General features: G+C 38.3%; 1 protein-coding gene across 13 annotated transcripts in view; it reads left to right on the forward strand.

Moving 5' to 3' along the window:
* Positions 1 to 21,473, forward strand: part of PARD3 (par-3 family cell polarity regulator) — a 448,911-nt gene that overhangs the window by 163,023 nt on the left and 264,415 nt on the right. For all 13 annotated transcript variants that reach the window (XM_082293631.1, XM_082293621.1, XM_082293619.1 and 10 more), the window contains exon 4: positions 13,615 to 13,793. In XM_082293631.1, coding sequence (XP_082149757.1) covers positions 13,615 to 13,793 — 179 coding nt within the window. The remainder of the gene's footprint in view (positions 1 to 13,614; positions 13,794 to 21,473) is intronic.

The following is a 21,473-nucleotide window of genomic DNA, read 5'->3' on the forward strand; positions in this document are numbered from 1 at the left end:
CTGTGTCACAGGACTTCCTGAAGCACAAAGTGTGCACAGGGACAAGAGCTGCAGAATGTCTGTGGTCAGAAAGGGACTGTTTGATGGTGATCTGTGACAGCATGATCCAGTGACCCAGTGGGGATATTACATACTTGCTTTTAGGTTTTAGATGTGCTGAGCATAATCATCTCTCAGTCTCGTGATCTCTGTCTCTTCCTTTCTCCTGGAGTTAGCAGGCCAAGGGCCAACATCCCAGTGCTGTTCCTGTGCCAACCAGGAGTGAGGAATGTGGACATCTGAATGCATGTGGGATTGGTTAGTTTTGGCTCCCATTTCCAGTCCTGCTGAGGTGCTGCTGCTGAAGAGGAGCAGCAGAGCTCTCTGAGATGTTTAACTGCTTTTCTCCTCAGCTATGTGGAAACAGCAAAAAACTCTTACATTTGATAGGTGGTTTTAGTCCAGTACTCGTATTTGAGATAACCCAGCTGCTTCTGAGGAACATGAGAGCAGCCTTGCTTTGCACAAATGGTTTTGGTCATCTCAGAAAAAGCAAATACATCTGTTTGGTTTATTTTAATCTTCCCTAAATTAGAATTGCCATACTAATCACACAAAAAGGTACAATGATGGTTGTATTCCAAGAGCTGATAAAAACTGGGGGACGTTAGTGAGGGCTGATTGATACTGGGCACAGAACAAGATGCAGCCCAATCTGCCCCCCTCTTGTGTGATTTGTAACACCTGCAGCCAGGAGTTGTTCCTCCATGAGTGGTCTTCCCTCTCGTTGGCTTTTGCATGATAAAAAAGAGCCCCTTTATTGTAAATGTTCTGTTGTGGAGGGGATGGAACACTCAAATTTTTGAGATTCAGACTTCATTTCCCACATATGCAAAGTCTTGGCTTCCTTTTAAAAATTGTTCAGGAGGTTTGCTTTGTATGTTGCATGACCAATGGGTAAGTTTTCTCTCCTAAGTTTGAACTTGAGACTAAAAATGTTAAACATCCTTTGGAAGTATTCTCAAAAGCTTGAAAAATACGTAAATCAAAATCTCCTCTGACAAAAAAAAAGTGAACTCTGTCATGAATTAATAACTTTCAAAATAGTTCTAAAAATTCCAGAGAAGAACACAAAGTAATGAACTTAGCCTCAGAAAGCTATTTAGTTTTAGAAACATTTAAGAAGTATTTTTAGTGTTTATTTGAATGATGTAAAAGATAATGTTTCAGTTTCTCTACAGGCAAAATCCCAATTAAAGCTAATGTGTATTTGCATGAATACAAATACACTTTTGTTCTGGAGTGACTTTAAAAAACATCTGCATGAGCATTCTCTGTTTTAGGTAGCCTTTGTATTTGTAGTGATGAGTAAGTATCTTAGATGTTATTTAATGCCGTAGATTTTTGACATCTCATATGAAATATTAACTACACTAGCACTCATATAGTTATTAAAATACTCTGTCTTCAGAGATTGCATAAACATAGGTAGTTAAACAATAATAACCTATTTTTCTGCTTTTTTATTTTGCATAAAACTCAAGATAGCTACTTTTATTAACCAGTAAAGTGCTTTTTAGTCAGAAGCACCATATTTAATGTAAAAATGGTGTAGAATGAGAACAATTAGAGTTAATTTTTAGATTTTTAACTAAGCACTTAAAAAACCAGAGGTGGTTCCTGCTGGAAGCACATTGACTGTGTGATGCATGCTGCAGAGAAGTTGATGATCTGTGAGAGCCTATGGATGTTCTACTCACAGTTTGTACATCTTCCTTGTGTTTATTCTGTGAATGGCCAGGTGTTTTGTACAAGCCATGTAAGGATGCATGGATTGAAAATCAGTATGCTAGGGAGGTCTTATTACTAGGAAGTGTTCTAAATTCTAATATAATATAAAAATGATGATAATAGGACTTGTTCCCTAAAATAATTTGCTCTCAGATAGGTTAAAGAAATATCTCCATCTGTACAGGAGATGGCTGTCTTCTCCTGTGGCTTTCTTTTAGTGGTTATGCAAGATAACTGTCTTTTGAGGAGTGGAAAATTTTGAGGAATTGCATTCCACAGAACCTTTGTGGAGAATTAACTTAAGCTAAAAGTATTATTACACTGAATTTTTTTTTTTTTTTTGTTACATCAGGAGCATCTTATGGATATGCAGGTACAAGGTGAGTAGGGGAAGCCTGTGGATGCTGAGGACTGGATGCCATTGTGCTCTTGCAGCTGTCCTTTACATCCTGACTGGCATCCCAGTGCAGCTGGGGCACTTACTGGAAAAGCAGCTCTTTCTTTGCATCTCCATGTTGGCAGTTGGATGGAGAGTGACCTTTCCATGTTCCTGCTTTACTCCTGGATACATTTTCCCAAGGACCGAGGTCATTAGCACTGTGGGGCTGTGTCTGGGTGTGTGGCATTCAGGGAAGTGAGCGCTCTGTCCATCAGCCCACGTGAAAAGCAGCCCTGGCCAGGGGCTCACAGGAACTAGAACAATTATAGTTCCTTTGTTTTCCTGGTTTTCCTTCTGTCCATCCTCAGCAGAGATTTTGTTAACTTACAGTCTTTCTTCAAGGAGGTCTTGGAAGAGAGCAAGGTGCACAAGTGCACAGGTGCAGAAGGAGCCATTCAGTTGTGAGAACAGCTGGAACAGCATGTTCTTTTCTGCTTAGTGTACGGTGCAGAGTGTGAGGGCTTTTGCAGAGTCCTCTTGTCCAGCTGACTACTTGCAGGGCATTTCCAGGATAACCTGTCCTGGGCTACTGATTTTCCTTTGAATCTGTTGACACTCTTCATGTTCAGGCAACAACCTCCAATTACCCATGCTAATGGAAGAAGACCAAATAATACATGCTGGCAGTCCGCTCTTTTTCTCATTTCAATGTATCATTCATTTTGGGCTGCAGAAAAATAACTAACTTATTAATCTCCTTTGAAGAATGAAACAAAATGAGAATTTCTAATAGCATTAAATGAATAATAATAATAATAATAATAATAAAGCATAGATTTTGTAAAATAAAGTTTGTCCACCTCATGTTCCCTCTCTGTGTGCAGATACTTGAAATTATTGTAGCACATTCTAGGATGAGACAAGGAGGGAGCCTTGTGGTGCGGAGACAGCTTGGAAAAGTTAGCTGCTGGGAATCTGACAAATTCTGGCATGAAGTATATACCATAGTATTTCAGTAAATATCTTCTGTTAGTTCTGGCTAAAGCTGTTTCCCCACTAAGAAAGATGATCTTCATCTCTGGGCTAGAACCAATCACAAATTCTAATGAAATTTGGCAACTGCAAGCATGAAAAATCATTGATCCAAAAATTCACGAACTGTCTTTCATGTAGCAAACCTTTTGAACCTCAGTTGAAGCTCTTTCTATTGGCTTATTCTTGGTTTTGAACTTTTAGGAATAATTTTTTACTCTCCAAATTTGGCAATGTGAAATAAAAAAATGGAGTGAGAGGTACATAATTAAGCATGCAGCGTAACTGCATGTTTCCAGGCCTGTAGAAGGAGAGGAATGGGGGAAAAAAAAGATGGTGGGGGGGAGGAGGGGAGAATAAAAATTAAAATTAAAAAAAAAAAGACATTGGCGAAGTTTTTCTACATGTAGAAAATGTTCTTCATTTCCAGAAGAGAACTATTTATGCTCCCTGTTGTTGTTGGAGACTTTGAAAAGTACATGTAAAGATGCTCAACTGTGCACATACTTCAAGCAGCACTAGTGTCCTACTGCTCGCTAGGCGTGGTTTTAAGCAGTAAGTGGATATCTGTTTGTAGAAAAGAAGAAGAATGAAGGATGTCTCTTGGTCTGTCACCCTTGGAGAACAGCAGGTGTTACATGTTATTGTCCCATTGTGGGCATTATCTGAACAATTTAACAACTTCCAGTGTAGTCTAAATTGTTTTACTGTTTGGCTACTGGGAGCACTGGAGTTTTCTGCAGAAGGTGATCTTTAATGTTAAGAGTTAATGAGAAGATTTTAGCATGTTGTGTTGAAGCTGGAGCTTCTTATTCCTCGCTCTGTAGTTGGAAAGACCTTGTTTGGTCACAATTAGTTTTGTGTAGTCACCAAACTTTGCAGCTTCCCAGACTGTTCTCTGACCTACCCCCAATGAAAGGTCAGGCACAACGTCACATCTGCTTGCAGAGAGCCTCCCATGGCATGGTCATGGCAGCTCCACTCCCGTGCATCCCCTGTGGATGAGGAGGGTTGGTGGCATTTCGTCTCATTACTGAAACACGCAAATACTTGATTTGTCTGTGGGGATTCAGCTTGATGCTTGCAGCTGAATGACAGAAAATAATATTGTTGAGATCTTTATGCTCTGTGCTTTGCCTTTGAGCTGTATTAGTCCCTGCGTGCAGAAGAGCCTTCTGCTAGATATTGTTTATCTGAGCACATGGGGTGGCATGACGTGGCCTTTTCCTAGTTCTGCGTGAGATCTTTTGCTCTTCTTGGTCATCAGCAGCAGATAGGAGTTCAGTGGATCGTTAACTCACAGAGAGTTGAAACGAGAGAGCATTTGATAATGAGAGCATGTTTCATGAATGTACCAACATGCTTCTAATAATCCTTGTAAATGTTTCTGTCATGGAAACAAGAGCAAGTGCCATTAAAATTGCAGAAGCTGTTGGTAATTTTTAATAGAACTTCAGGACTATGTTTGCTCTGTCTTAATATAGATGTTAATTGTAAATTTTGTTTGCGCTGTGTTGGAAACTCAGTAGTGTGCATAGAGGCTATTCCTTCCCACATTTTCTATTTTTTTTTTATTTTGTGCAGTAGCTATGCACATATAATTTCTGTCCAGAAAACCCCAACCATTTAAATGATTGTGGTCAAGTTTCTTTGATTGTCATAATTATTATGCTTCAGTTAAAAATCTCTCTAAATAATTTCTGTAAGGAAGCTATTTGGATTTTGCATACCTCAGGTTCAGATCCACTTCCAGGCACTGATATCCCCAAACTGCTGCCTTCTTCAGCTTGACAGAGGCCCGTGATATACAGGATCACTTTTATATCTTAAAAAAACCCCAGCTCAGTTTTCAATGGCTTCTGAACTTCTCTGCAGTGGAGCAAGGCTGGAGCCAGCCATGCTCACCCCAGCCAGAAAAGGATGGTTGCCAAGTGTCCACTCAGTGGTACCAGCTTTGTAAGGACTTGTGTAGTGACAAATCTCTTGCTAATTACACATGTACCTGCTGAATTTCAATTAAGCATGTTTAACTCTTTGGCATCTGCATATGATCCACAAAGGAATTCTCACTTCACATATGAGGTCATGTCGTAATGTATGAGACTGTGTTGGCAACAGATGTTGAAAGAAACTTTATTTTCTGATAAGTCAGAAATATATATAGTCTAACAAGTAGTACTGAATCCCTCATATCTGGTACTGCAGGGTACTGCACTTGTCCCCACCCCTTTTCCTCCTCACATAAAAGCACAGTGGTGGCCTGGGGACCAGAAGGGGGTGACGATAGTGGCAACCACGGTGGGTTTTCTCTGACTGAAACTCACTGGTGAAAGAACTGTGCTGTGTATTATACACATTCTATCATTCCTTGTTCTTTCCAACTGAGCTCTTCAAGTTACAGTCTAAATCCTATTGTTTCATCTATATGTTTTCTCTTTTATCCAGGAAAACGTTGCAAATGTCTTGCTTCCTTTCTGAGCCTACCCAAAGCACTTAGACCATAAACAATCAACAACTTTCATAGCACTGCACTAACAGGAGGAATTTTTCTGTTAAGTTTCAGGGGATTTTTCAAAGTTGTGGTAAGAAAAATATCTGCCAACTTCCTTCCTGTGTCTCAGGGTGGTGAAGTTTTATCAAGTCAAAGCAGCCAGGAGTTTGTTCTTGTCACTGTAAACTCTTGCTTGCACTGCAGAATGAAGATGTGTAATACAGTGTCTTCATTATAATATAACTAAATATCAATCATAGTATTATTAGCAATGCATGATCTTTAATGAAAGCAAAATAACTTCAGCAGCAGCAATGTTGATGTTTCTACTGTCACACAACTGTTTAAAGAAGTAAGGCACAAATTTTTGCAAAAGTTTTCGGCATCTGGGGACTAGAGTGCATTTTTCTTACATTTGGAGCAGTAGCATGAAAACAGGTAAAGAGGTAATCCAGTATGTTTTAAGGAAATCCATGAAGAATGTACGCGAAACTCTGAGACTTTAGCTCATTAAAATATACTGAAACACAATTTTTTGACAGATCCGAGTAGAACATTTGTAAAATCTGACATTTTTGTCTTTTCTTTTGGCATGCAAAGATATTTGCATTTTAGAAAAGAGCCCAGAGAAAAGAGACAGAGAGGGTGTAGGTAATTAAATTTTAATTTCAGTTTTAAAGATCTTTCTCTAATTAGCTTTAAAAGTCAGTGTCTGAGTAAATTGAGTTTCAGGGTGCAATCATCGTTTTCTTCCTGGATCTTAGTATTCAAAAGTAAGAAGAAAGAATATTAGAGAAAGAGAAGGAAGATTGTTATTTTAAAGGCCTTTCAAGATAAGGATTTAACATTACATCATTATTAAAATGTGGCTGTGGCAGGTTGTTTTTTATTTCTGAATTTCAAAGTCATTGAGCAGTCATGGCAGGGAAAACTTAGGTTCTATTAAAAGAAACTGAAAATTTTACAAGGAAAGTAAAGACTTTTCTTCTTTCTTCTGCTTTGTAATACAATTTTGTTTGGTGGCTTGCTTGCATTCTTTTCTCTGCTGTCCATTCTTCCAGAAATCATACTGTTCTATGAGTGATTTTTGATGATAGGCATGCTAACATAATGTCCTATGTTTCTTAAAGGTGTGCTAGCATGCATTGGGCTTCTGTTTATGTGTTTTACACAGCCAAGTGTCTTTTCTCTACATTTATGTGATGGTTGGGGACACAACCTGCTGCTTTAATCTGCCATCTTCCAGACCACGCTGTGCATTTTTAGTGCTGTGGCCCAGCCTCTGCCCTGCTCCTGGTGTGGCTGCCTGCCAGAGCTCCAACTGCATGGGGCAGTGGTGGGAAGAAAACAGGCCAATGGTGACTTATGATTTCATGTGCAAATGCTTATAAATGTGCCATTTTAAAACTAAAGATACAAGAAAACAGAATATTTGATAACATTGAAAATCTGTCTGTGAGAAGTACATAAACTGTTGTTTGACGATGAATTGCTAGAACAACAACTGAAAACAGTTGGTTTGTACATGAAGTAGTTATAAATATCTGGAATTGTGTAAAACAATGATTTTTTTCTCTGTATGAGCAGTGGAAGTCTTTTTGTTTAACCGAGAGTTCTGAATGTAGAAAAATTAATTTCAGAAGTTGATCTTTTTAAGCACAAACATATTTTCAAGTAGAGAAATGCTAATTATCTAAACTATGTCACCTTTCTTGTAATTCTGAAAGGGAAAGCCATGAATACAAAATACTTGGCATTTGCAGGTAAATGCTGTGTAATTCATGTAATATTTGCAAATGTAGAAGCATTTGATAGAAATTTAAGTGACTTGAAATGTGACCGTAAACACTTCAGTATGGATTAAAAGTCAGCACAGAAATCTTAAAAATTGAAGGGAATCTTAGTCTAGAGATTGTTGTCCAATAGGGTTTCATGAGGCCTCCTGTCACTTTTGGTTTATTTAACATCTTTAAATCCGAGAGAATCAGTACTGTAAAGAGTATGTTAATTAAATTTCCACATGTTGATAGACTGGGAAAATAGAATAGCATGAACAAAGGAAAGATATATACCCCAACAGAGATGTACTACACAACTCCATACGGTTTGATTCAGCCTTAATAAATAGAAGATAATGTATGAGAACATTGATCTAAACTGAACTTATACTTCAATTATCAAGACAGATGCTGGAGTGAGACTACAGAAAAAGTTTTAGGATTTCTGTGGATGTTCTGGGTTGATACCATGACAATAAAGTACTTAAATGTGATTACTGTTGACTATATATTAGCATCAAAGTTCAAAAAATGACAGGGAGGATTTAAACAGCACTGAGGGTATTTCATAAAAGAAATTCACTATTCCGGGTGCCTTCTGAACAAGTTAAGACTGGAATAATATTTACAGAAATGAACAGTAGTAGAGAAATGAAAGAGGCAAAGGCTGTGTGCTGTGTAGCATTGTTTAGGGGAGAATTGAGATGTATGTGACATATGAAAAAAGAGTTTTTTTAGGGATGGGGAGGTAACTAGTGATAGAAGGATAAACTTGGGGAGAATAACACAAATAAACAAATTGTGGAGATTTTGCCATTCGGAAATGCTGCAAATTATTTTTAAATAATCATTACTTAAAAGTGGAATGGATTCTGGGAGAGAGAAAAATACTGCTCTGGGCCATGAGGACAGAGTTGGTGGTGTGTGTATAAATATATACATATATAATATATATGTATTTCCTCCTGCTTTAATGTGACATTCAAAAGTATGTTTCTAAAAAGATCTGCAACTGGTGGTAGCTTTGTGGTGCTCCTGTTTTGTGTCCTTCCCAGCTGTCCTCTCCCTACAGTGTGCCTGTTTTCTTCTTCAGGATGGGTGGTGCCTTTGTCCCAGCAGTGGTTCTTCACCTCTTGGAATGGCTTAAGGGCTTTTTATTTCTTTTTTTTTTTTGTCTTTCCATTTCTAATTCAAGATGTCTACATTTGATTTGCACTGTTTTGTTAATCTTGTAGAGAAGTTCTGCATTATGTTAGCTGCTGCTAGGGTTTAGAGCAGTTTGTAGATAAGTTCACAATCAGCTGGTTTTTGTCTCCAAGTGTTTTTCTTCTATCCATAGTCAATTCTACAACAGCCTCAGTGGTCTTTGGAAGTTATCATCACCTCTCAGAGGTTTGCAAATATGAAAGTTGAACTGGTATGGGGATTTGAGCTTTTGAATGTCATAAAGGATGTTTGGGTCTTGCTATGTCCAGCTGAGTGGAACAAGGAGATGAACTGAACCTACTGAAATAGGAACCAGAACTCCAGGAGCTGTGCTGGAGTGTGAAACTCAAGGCTAATCTAAATTTTTTAAAGAGATATTTCAGTTAAATATAGACAAAGCCTTAACTTGTGATTTCAAGTACTTCAAGCTGAAAGAAACAGTCCTGCTTTCCTCAGCCTGAGGATGACCCTGATTCGTCCTTTCTCTTGGGCTCCAGATGAGGATTTGAGCAGAATGATGAGCTGGATGGGCCCTGGAGACAGCAAAGCTGTTCAGTTTCTATCTCCTATCCCCAGACTGTTTTTTTGATGCTGACATAGGACCTATGTGTGTCTTGTGTATACCGTGCACCCTGATGTACATACATATCTATGGGATCACTTTCAGGAGCTCTGTCTAACCTGAGCAGCTCTTTTGTTAAAAGCCACTCTTTCCCACAGAGATTTTGATTTTACTGATTCATCATTTTCCCAGAGACATCTCTAGAGTGGAGAGAAAAAAAAAAAATCCTCTTCTGGTCTACTCACCTGTCATGAGCCTGATGGTCTGTGTGAGATGGCCAGAAATGACTCTAAGATCATTTTTTTTCATTTCTGTGCCTTAAATTCACTGCACACCAAATTGCACAAAGTGCAGTGGCACTGGGGAGCTGAAGCATCAGTTGAAACCTTCACAGAGTAAAATTATCTTGGGCATGCTATATAAATATAAGTATGTATTTTTCTAGTCATGCCCTCCAAGCTGACATCCAAAAGGAAATTGGTTTGGGAAGGTATATATTAGCTCTGTTCTGGGGGACCACCATCCATTGTGCTGAGTGCCTGCACACAGGACAACATACTCAGCTTTATGGATGGAGTTTGCCAGATCCTCAAATGCTTTTGCTCGTGAGCATATTTGAAAATCAGAGAAGGTGATGACCCTTTTAAAATAAAAATTGAATTGCTGGCAGGAAGGGAAGGTACAACTCTGTTCTCTTAACATTTAAAGATGGTTATAAAATGTGTATTGGCTGTTTTTATAATTTATAGTGAAACCGCTGTTGCTTTTAATAAAATGAGACTTCCAGTCAGAATTTCATGATTATGAATGCAAGCATTTTGTTATACAGCTTGGATATATCCTACAAATAACCATTTTCTAGCAGAATTCTGGCTGTATACATAACTTAATGGGATTCTCTGTCCACATAATTCTTTCTGAAGTTGACTCTGGGTTGAATACTTCAAGTCCTTGAATGTGGCTCAAGAACTGAGTTAGTGGTAACTTTCAGGATTTTTAATTTAATTTTTCTTTATTCCTTAGACTTTTAAAACTTCCTGTAATTCATTATTAGATTTACCGTTTCAAGTGCTTATTTAAAAGGCACCTTCGCTGCAGAAGCAAATCAATATTTACAGTGCATTAGTGCCACAGAGAATTTGAAGCCTTGTGATTAGACTTCATTGCTGTTTTATCCACTCTTCAAAGAAACCACAGACTTCAAACAGTATCAGCCATCATCCTGGAATCAGTGACATTGCATCGGTCCCATGCGTACTTCATCTTGTGGTTTAATTATTAAGTTCCTTTCCTTTGATTTTCCTTTTAATATTTCAAAGTATATCCTCTTCAAATCTATAAATTCTATTCAAATTCTGTAAACTAGAGGATTGTAACCAACAATATATTGGTTAAAAAAAAAAATCTGTTCAATATATTTCTTTATGTTGTTGTTTTAATAGAGAGTATCAAACCCAAGTTAGAATGGTCTCTCAGAACAGAATTGAAGAGAATGCAGGACATTATGTTTAAATCGTGTGGTTAACATAGTGTGAACAAGATTTAGTTCTTGGATTAAGACCTGTTGACCATTGCCAAGCAGCATGCATCAGAGCCAACTCAGTGTGCCTGTCCCATCCCAGTAATAAAAAAATAATGCCATATATTTAAATTTCTTGTTAAATTGGGAAATACGCAGATGCAACACAGACAAATTTTTGTTTTCTATAATTCACTTTATTGTGAAATTTGCTTAGTAAAACAAATCACTTTTCTTTATGTATGGAATATTTTCATAGGAAGAGACTAGAGTAGATCATTTGTATCTTTATATTGACAGAATACCCTTTTTTTTAAGATCTGATGAAATGTTCAGTAACATCTGAAAATACCTCAATAGCTAACCTTACTAAAATGAAACTGATCATATTAAAGGTGGCTCATCTGTGAGTAGATTTTGTAAAAAAGTTTTTCCTGTTAGTGTTTTCTCTGGAGCATATTAGTATTTGGGAGTTCCATTGCACACTTGACTACCTGAATTTTGAAGAGTCTCTGCTCACCATTGTGCAAACTGTCAGGTTTTCACTACAAAGCAAAAGCCAAGGCAGAGATAATGTCTTGCTCCCCTCCAGAAACGCTGGCTAGATTTCCAGTTTCATCCTTTCTTTCTTTGTTGGCAATTTGGCTTCTCTTCTTACAGAAGTTCACCCATCTGAACTTTTGTTTTGTCAAGCAATTTGAAGAAGTGTAAAAATACAAGAACATTTTGCTATCACCTTGCTTATATATAGACATACAAGCATAAGGAGCAAATGAACTCATGTTTGAAAATTGTAATTCTCTGTTGTGGGGTGGGTAGCGGAGGCAAACATGATAATATGCACGGGCTGCTGCTTGGAGCAAATATAGATTGGTATTTTTCTTAAGTGGCACTACATACTACAGAGCCCCTTTTTGGCTCAGGCTGATCTAATAATGGAGAGTGTGTGTTCAGGGCTGTGCCAGCAGCACAGGCACTGCTGGGAAGGGGTCACTCCATCCTGCGTGCTGGGGCGCTGGCTGGGGCTGCAGCTGAGCCACCTTTGTTCAGAGATCTCCTGTGGTTTCATCGGGCACTGTTCATGTGTTTGCTGTCAAGGGGGAAAGGAGATGCTTTGCCTTCAGCTGCTTCATGAAACCTGAAGCAGTTGAAAACAAGACAGTCAAAGAAAAACCCTCTATTACAGTCTATGAGTATATACTGAGAAATCAAATGCTTAGGAGACTTAACTCTGACCATTAAGACTTTCCTGCATAATTAGTGATCTTTCATGAAATACTCCTTTAATTAATTCTAGTTCCATTATACAGTTATGTGTATGTGTATAAATATGTTTATACATATTTATAAAAGAAAGCATTTTACCTGTTGGAAATTACCTTTTGTTATGAAAATTTTAAAAAAAGGAAAGGAAAGAGAAATAGTATAACAGTTGTGGGGAAGAAAATATTAATTCTTTGTTATTCTTGTTTACCAGAATGAACGTGAAATAGATTGACTGTTTTGGTGTTTGGTCAGTAACACTTATTTATATCTCAGCAGCAGGAGCCCTAGTGGATTAAAAAAACTCCCATATTTTCATTGTGTGGCATGACTTACTGTATTTCTCAGTGTGTTCATAATGCCCTGCAAAATAAGATTCTTTAATATTATTAAATGTAACATTAACATGAAGCAATTGTCAAGATTGAGACAAGTCATTTAACAAACAACTCCTGTCACCGTGTATTCCTGTTAGTATTGCCAGACGTGCACCCTCAGTTTCCTTGGGAACTGTTTCATCAAAGCATTAAAACCTAGTCCTGGTTTTTATTCTCAGCTGTGGCCCAGTGTGCCTTTCCCACTGACTCAACTGCTTATGTGCCATTGCTTTCACCTTTTTCCTTTGCACTTTGCATTCAGAGTTCTCAGTGCAGCAGTAAAGAGAAATAAAACTGATAAATCACAGCCCTTTCTGTTCTGATGCTGAGTGGGAGAGTACTGAGAGGTCACAAATTCAGGCAGTGAAACTTCTGTTCGGGCAAGGAGAGGATAGATGTGTGGGTATTTGTTGCAGGATAATAAATGAAATTGGAAAAAATTAAGTTGTATTTCAAAAGAAACTAACTTTAATGTGCCATCAAAGTTTCCAGAATGGGTGTGACCTCTACATATATTAAGAAAACCTTTCCAATCAGTCTACCTGCCTGCTGCATCATTTTTTACTAATGAAATACTTTTCTCCTGTCAGTCATGCCAGCTGGAAGGCTAAGGGAATCAGGGTAAATCAGCACAGGTCTTGTTTGAGCTGTCAGGAAGAGGCAAAGGAAGAATGCAGAGTAGAAAACAGTCTCTTCCATAAGTTGTGAGAAAGAAATGCAGAGTATATTTTAGAAGGTGAGGAGGCTGCCTTGGCTGGCCTGCAGCTTCTTGGCAGCAGTTGTGCTAGCAGTGCCCAGGCTGCAGCCCGGGCACTGGGCTGGGGGACACATCGTCCTAGTTCCACCCCTTACTTTGTCACTGGGCTTTGGCTACTTGCTCTTTAAAATACCTGTATGTCACCTGGTTGTTCAAGTTTGTGTTGCATCTTTTTATTTTGCATGACATCCAACAGATAGGAAGGATGCTGTGTTTGTACTTGGAAAGCCACTGAGCTGTGCTAGGTTCAAAGAGTTTGGTTTTCCCTTCATTTTCTCCTTGTGCGGCCAAGCAGCAAGGCTGTGGTTTGGAGGGAACAGACCTTGTCCTTGAGGAACTATGCTAAGGTCAATAACTCCTTACTCTGTGAAACCACATTCAGTCGCAGCCACCCTTCCAGAGCTTAAAAAAATATTTTTCCTTTGTCAAAAACATTTTAAATCTAGTCAATGTTTATTTACTGTCTGTTTTATTCTTCAGATATGCCTCTCCATGTCCGACGTAGTAGTGACCCTGCACTGATTGGCCTCTCAACCTCTGTGAGTGACACAAATTTTTCTTCAGAAGAGCCTTCACGGAAAAACCCTACCAGGTGGTCCACAACTGCAGGCTTCCTCAAGCAGAACACCCCTGGCGTGCCCAGTGCTCATGAAAGAAAGGTATATTTCTTTCTCCCTCTTTATTAAATAAATGACAAATGTGCATGAAATTTGAATTGTTTTCTCTTTCTCTCATCTGCTCCTGGTTTAAAGTTGTGTTTTCTGACCTTGTTCACCAAACCCCATCAGCAGCAGAGAAGTGTTTGAGACACATGTGTCCTGCCCTTCACAGAGTCTCCGTGATGCCCACAGCAGGGACTCTAAAAACTTGATTTTTGCCATTAGCTGTAGTTGAACCTCTGATTACTCATTATTCTGCAAAGTTTTTATTTTTCAACTTTTTCTTAATGCTAATAGGCCATGTATATAATAAGTTTTACTGATCCCTGTAATTTCAATGAATAATCTGCGTGCCCACAGCTGGTCTGGTTTGTCTTGCTAACACAGCATGGCTAATTTGTACTTTCTGAGGCTCTAGTCAAGTAATACAAAACACAAATTGCAAATGATTTCTCTCCTTGATAACAGTCTTAAAAATGAAACAGTGAAATGTAGAATGAATATTTTTTCCTTTTTTCAATATGATTCCAGTATCACTCCATGAATTGCATTATTTGCTAGAGAAGTCAGCAAGAAGCTCTCTTCTCAGTGCAATATTGAAAAAATTGGAAGAACCATGCCCTTTTGTACAGATCCCAACATTGCCCATAATTGTGAAGGTAACTTGCAGACAAACTCAAAAGGAAAAAAAGTGTATTTTCTAATAGAAATGATTAATTTTAAAAGAATGTTGCACTTTTGCTTGCCATTCTGACTACACAGCACAAAGTCCTCTTGGAAAATATGCAGCTTATTATAGCTTTTCTTTTTTTTCCCTTTATTCCTATTAATTCTGTGTAGTATAAATGCAAACTAAGTCTCAGCGGTCGGGATTCACACACCCCAAATAAAGAAGTCTTTATACACTGCTAATGAACCAAACTATTTTCAGTGGGCCTTTGGTCATTTCAAAAGCATCTGTAAAAGCTCAGTGCTCATAGGTATTGAGGTGACTGTTCATGCAGAGGTGTCAGTTTAAGCTGGTATCGTTAGGTTTCTGCTTGATCAGGATTTCAGGCAGGTAATAGTATGTTTTCTGTCACTTGTACTGGTGTGGCACAGAAGTGTGTGCTGTTTTGTAAAAATGTGCTTTATACTAATCTGATTCAGAGAGGAGAAATGATAATCTAATCCATTTGAAGTATTAACATTTTCAGTTAATTTCTGTGAAATTGTAATGAGATGACACTTCATTACTACACAAGCATAGATATGAGGGGCTATGCCTAGCATAATCAGATTTCTTTGAATGTCTGAAGTTAGCAGAAATTGGAGAGAACTGAACAGCAGCTATCTTTCACACCAGTCTTCTTGCACCATTAGTTGTTCAGCATGTACTTACTCTTGATTTTTGTGAAAATATTTCATGTCTATTGGAGCACGGTGACCAAACTGGAAAGGAATGCATATGATCTCATGTAGTGATGGGAAGCAAGCCACCAGAGAACATTAAATCAAGAAGATTGGAAAGAACTAAAGTTACATTAGTTAGTACAATAGATGGTGATAATTTTTTATCTTTTTTGCACACTCTATATATTGATCATTTGAATAGAGCAGTTCACTATTTTAAATAGATAAGATGCAGTAAACATCTGGAATTAAGTAATTGCTTATGCAATGTGTCTTATGAACTAATCCTGAGTTCATTTATGCTAGACTGATTTTTTTCTGTTTTCAATGTCTTGATTTCTTCATGTGAGTCAAGATTTTGTAGCCAATCCTATTTCTCTTAGGAATGGGTATTAAGAATTTCCTTTCCCAGTATTAGCTACAATTTCATTTGTATTATTATTCTAAATGGTGCATTTTTGAAGTCCCTGTCTCCAATCTCTTACCAAAGTACTAACAATGAATTTTTACAAGTGTATTTGTGTTATTCGAGCTATAACAAATCCTCAGTACTTTTCTTATGTTAGGTTGTTTTCTTCAGCTACTTGGATAACAAAGAGATGGCTGTGCTTTGTTTCAGACTGTTTCATTGATTATAGATGACACAGACATTTTGAGAAAAGCAATGAGAACAATCTTAATTTTCTGCTCAGTGCATTGGACTTGAGCACCCATATATCTTTTTGTGAGTGGTTGGCACTATGTAATGTTTTCACTGCAGTTCTCTCTCTTGACAGCACAAGAACATATGTTCTTGGGCTGAGATTTGCAGCACAGTTGTAGATTAGCAACTTTGCCCCAGCAGTATCTTGCAGAAACATGAAAAGGGTTTCTGGGAGAGTTGCCAAAAGCTTCATCCACCTACTGACTCTAAGAAGTGACATTACTTTCAGCCCGTCACCTCTGAAGAGAAATAATTGACAGGTAGAAACCCTGTCCAAGTTTTGGAGGAATTAGCACAGGGGAAGTTGCATGTATCTGGCAGAAGGGATTTATTTCTCGGGGACAAGTGAGAGAGGACTTCTTATTGGTGTTTGTTTCATTTTGGGTATGAAGAATTTGGAATGGCAGGAAAACGGGCAGATGCCCAAGTTGAGATGGAATGAAGGGGTGAGAGTACTGCCATGCAAAGAAGGCTGTGAGGAGCCAGGACATATGCCAGTAGTTCTGGGCAAACAGAAAGGGAAATGGGTGCTGGGGAAGAGCAAAAATACTCTGTTGAGGGGTTTGTTAAGGGCTGTTTGAAGGATCCTACTGATGAAACTGTAGTGCTGCCTGTAGTTACCAGGAAAAATGAAGTGAGACATCAGGATCTTCTGTGTCCCTCAGGAAAGAAGAGAATGATCAGAGACAGAGTTTACTTTGAAGGGACCTGAGCTGGTCCTGCAAAGACTTGGATGTATGTTGAACTTGAGATGCATTTCTGCTACAATAAGTAGGATGTTGTGATATGAAATCCTTGCCCTAAACTGGGCATGCATTCTCATCCATTTTTCAAATCATCTCATTGTAAAGAAACATTTATTATCAGGATATCATAATACACTCTGTATCCCTAGAATTGCAATCTCACATAAATTTACTTTCTGTGTTTTTTACGTGTAAGAGCGACTGGAAACCAAGTGGTTTTAGTCCCAATGTACTCATTTATTTGCAGAATTATTGATTATTTACAAGTTATTTTAGTGTTATTAACTGTACTTAGCTAGGTAATTTCTGACTTTATCCTTCCCATGCGTGTTTTCAACCAAATGAATAGGTCTTCCCATCTGTGAAAGTATTCACAAAATTTGGCTCATGATCACCTCTAGTAGGTAAATTTTCTTCTTGGGATTTATTTTTTTTAATTGAATATAAAATTATTTTCAGATACTTTTTTTTGTGTGCAAGACACATACCTGTATTACCTAGTGACTCATAGCTTGACTTAATCCTGTCTCTTGCTTCCTTGAGCCATTCTAATGAAAAAAGAAGAAACCTCCTAGTAGAAATCTCTTCTCAGAGGCCTGGAGTAATACCTGATTTGCAAGCTGTAATTTTGTTTGAATGGTATTGAACTGTACAGGTGAACAGATTGTACACAGCTGAAGCATATCGTGTGCTTTTTTCCACTGCAGTAAAATCTTTTCTTGATATTGTTGTTTTCTGAATAAATGTTGATTTGAATCACATTCTTAATAATTCAGTACCAAGGCCTATTGGCTTAACTAACTGTCCTTAATAGAGGTGAGCTGCATTAATGAAAATCATGTTTCTTTCCCCTTAGATGTTTGTGTTACAGTACTGGAAGAGTGTAAATGCAACAACCACTTACGTTGCATCTTATAATGACTGTGAATTAATTATCCCATATATTTTAAGTGTGTTTTTTTTTTTAATTTACATCTCCATTTGTGGTGAGGAATGGCTTATCATTACAAATTAGTTACCTGCTTTGATCTTGCTTTTCTGAAAGACTGAAGGCTTATCTAGTTAACCTGCCTTGCTTAATGCAGGGATACACTGTGGATAACTGGCTTACAACAAACTTCCCACTGTGACTTTTCTGATTTTGATTCATGTATTGCCCTGTTAGAGATAACAGCATTGGTACAGCAGAAAGAATTGAAAATGTAAGTTAAAAAGGAGAACTCAAGAGAGAGAAAAATGTTTGTGCATGGGCTTCTGTGCCTCTGGCTCTTGGGTTCACCCACCTGCAGCAAAGCAAATGGCACACAATGTGCTCTGTGGGGTGGATCGGCAACAGCAAGCACATAACTCGGTGCACTTGGCACATCATTTTGTAATTGCTTTTTTCCTTCGCTTTTTGTCTTTGCTGTTTAGTCAGCAGCCAGATTTTTTGCTTATTTGTTGTTAAATGGGTTTGTCCATATATGTATTTTGAGGAGGAATATCACTGTGCCTTGTAGGAATAATAATAATTTTTCCTAGGATATGCTTTCTTCTAACTTGGAAACCTAATTGTTTTGGCTTCTGTAAACTGCAGAGAAAGAATTTGAAACTTCATGTGAGTGATCTAAGTCTCATCTAGTGTCAATTACCTTACCTGCAAAGCATTGTGTTTCCCACATCTCCTCTTGCAGGTATTTTTGCTGTTCCCATGGGTTGAGACATACAAATTGATGAATACAAATTTTCAAATTGCTCGGTTGCAGGGTTTTATATTTATGTGAAAGATGCAATGCTTTCTAATCCTCTTTGTAAACAGAATGAAGAAATATTTCTCTAATGAAATGTGTTTAGATAGGAGAAAAGCATGCATGCATTTTTTGAAAAGCTTCAGCAATAATGGTATTTCAGTTTCAAAATCAAATTTAAAGTGAAAATTAGTTTCATTTATCTTGGAGTCCTTTTAAACACATCTTAGTGAAGTTTGCTTTGTCACTCTCACCAAAGACATGCTATTCCTATAGAATTTAGGTGTAATTTGGAGGATTGAAGAGCCCTGTATTGGAATTGTGTGTTGGTGTCATTTTATAGACAGGAAGTCCGAATAGCAGAGTGTAAATCTGTTAAATTGACTAGGGAAGACTGCGGACTAAAAGACTGGGAGCAAGAGACCAAAGTGTTGCTGATGCTTCTTGGGAACCTTAGTCTCTGTTTTTGACTCCTTTGGAAGGGAGGTACTGTGTCCCAGGTGAACAGTATTGGTGAAGTGCTGTAATACAGCTGAATCTGCTCAGGAGAAGTTCAAGGTATCCGCAAAGAGCCTGGCACGTCTGTCATGATAGGTTTTAAACCCCCACACGATGAATACAGCTTCCTGCTTTTGACATAAAAATGCAGTGTTTTAGACAAAAGTTCTGAGGGATTCAATAGCCATGAATGTATCTTCATCCAGCTATATTTGAGCAGGGTTTGTTTTCTTTTCAGTGAGATGGTCACATTTTTTGTCATTTCAGATGTGATTTTGCATAGACTGAGAGGAAAGGAAAATGAGTGTGGGTTATCCACAGGTAATGAAATAAAGTGTTTTAATACGTAAAATGTTATAGGAGAGAGATTAATGGAAATTCAAGAAAATGAAAGTTACGTGCATCAGTTTTCTTCCTTTGTGATAGTAGCTTGTTGCTGGCAGCTTGTTATATGATGATTAAATAGTTTAGAGGAATTGTACCCCAAGAGAGTGCAATATAAAATCAACATAGTATGTGTTGTTCTTGTCCTGGGTAACATGTAAAATTCATGACTTTCCCAGAATCACAGAACAGCTGAAGTTGGAAGATACCTCTGGAGATTGTCTAGTCCAGTGCTTGGTGAAAGCAGGGGCAACTAGAGCAGGTTACTCAGGTCTGTGTCCAGTCAGGTTTTGAGTATATACATCTCCAGGGATGGAGCCTGCACCAACTTTCTGGGCAACCTCTTCCAGTGTTCAGTCATTCTCAGAATAAGAAAGTTGTTTTCTTATGTTTTGATGGAATAACTCCTATTTCTTTATGTGCCCTTTGCCTCAGGTGCTTTCTTGAATGCCATGAAGAATTGTCTGACTTCAGCAGAGAGGCTGGTGATATTTTAATGCAATAAAAACTCTATGTAAGAGCTCAAAATTCCTGACTTTCAAAATGTGAAAAAACATAAAATGTTTCTTATCGTCACCAGCAGGCTGGGAATAAGAGACACAAAGTGAAAAGTCCTTGCCTAGTGCACAGAGGTAACACCCAGTGTGCATCTTTTGATGCTGTGCTGTTCTGTTTGCTGAGGACTGTGTACATGGACAGGATTCAGCTGCTGGCAGCCAAAAGTCAGCCATGACCATGCGTTAAGCAGGGAAAAAGCCAACAACAAAAACAATAAATCCGAAGTGAAGGTGTAATTTTCTCCATCTCCTTGGTTGTTCTACCTCTTTTTGCTCCAAGTCATCTGTTTGTGGATGCTCATCTGTCAGATCTCCTCTCTGTCCCCCTGAAGAGACAGATTATCAGTGCAAGATCTGAGAGCTGGTGAGTTTTTCCCATTTCTGCTCTCAGGCTGAGCAGGTCTGTTAAACACACTGCCTTTGTTCTTCATCAGTAAGGTAGGAAGAATGTGTATTTGTGTCCCAGTGCTGTGCAATCCCATGTCTCATTCTGAGTTATGGGAGAGCAATGTCTGGTGAGCAATGTCTGCTCCATATGTGAGGGGACACGGTGCTGCATCATGAGGTGGGAGTGCCAAGGAGGGTCTGGCTGAGCGAGTCTCTTACCCGTGACAAAGGAGTGGTGGAATGTGCACAGGTTAGTTGTCTTTTCGTTTCAGGAAATGCAGTGTAGAGCACCTCTCTGAAAGCCAGTGAAAGCTATACTGAAAACAGAAAGCTCTCAAGTACACGGTACAGGATAATTGGAGACTTCTCCTCTGCCATTCTTCTAAGTGACTGTGTACTTTGTAAATTCCCATGTTTAGGTGTTCATCTCTATTGGTTTTAATTTTTTATGTTTTTGCAGCTCTCCCTGGGTTTGACAGTAAAAGACTGGGCCTGAAAGAGTAGGTTGATAAAAGATTAAGTAAGTTTAAAAAAAAAACAACCAAAAAGGTTAGATGTTCAGGTTTAATGGATTTTTTTATTTCCAAAGGTTAGAAGCACATATGTATTTCTTGGTAATATTTGGATCTGGATTTTGACCTGCTTTCATCTGTTTAGTTGTAACCTACAACCATGCAACCATATACACTTGTGGTTCAAGAGCTTTTGCAGATTAAAATATTTGTTTGTCTTGTTTCCTGATTATCAAGGTTGTATATTGATGCAAAGCGTGTTTGGATTTTGGCTGAATGTGTAGCTAGCAAGAAAAATAAGTTTAAAGTACAATTCAGATTGCAGGCTGTGCTTCCCAACAGTGTTCAGACATGAACTTGCACGTTTTAAACAGTGAATATTTCAGCATTTTTTGCTAAATTTGTTGCATTTTTAAATTCACTTATCTCATCTTGCAGTGAATAAAGCCAAGACAACCAAGCAGTGTCAGAATAAAATTCACTCATGTGTGAAACTAATCAGTGCAAAGGAGTAGTAAGGCTGGGGAGGAGATGTTAAGCTTTAGTTAGTGGGGAGAATCAGCTCCAGTAAATACAGGAATTCCTAGTCACCTTCTGGGCTTACTTCTGTTACAGTTGATTTTAAGGCTGAAACAGAGGTCCCTTAACCTGGCTTTGTTTCACAGCCTGATGGGAGACATTGTGTGCTACCTTCCAGTTTTATTGTCTCTTTATAAACGAGCTCTTCAGCTCTTGTACACAGATGTCCAACTTAAGAGCTTGCCTGCTGAGCAT

This window comes from Coloeus monedula (genome assembly GCF_965178545.1).
Source record: "Coloeus monedula genome assembly, chromosome: 1".
Lineage (NCBI taxonomy): Eukaryota > Metazoa > Chordata > Aves > Passeriformes > Corvidae > Coloeus > Coloeus monedula.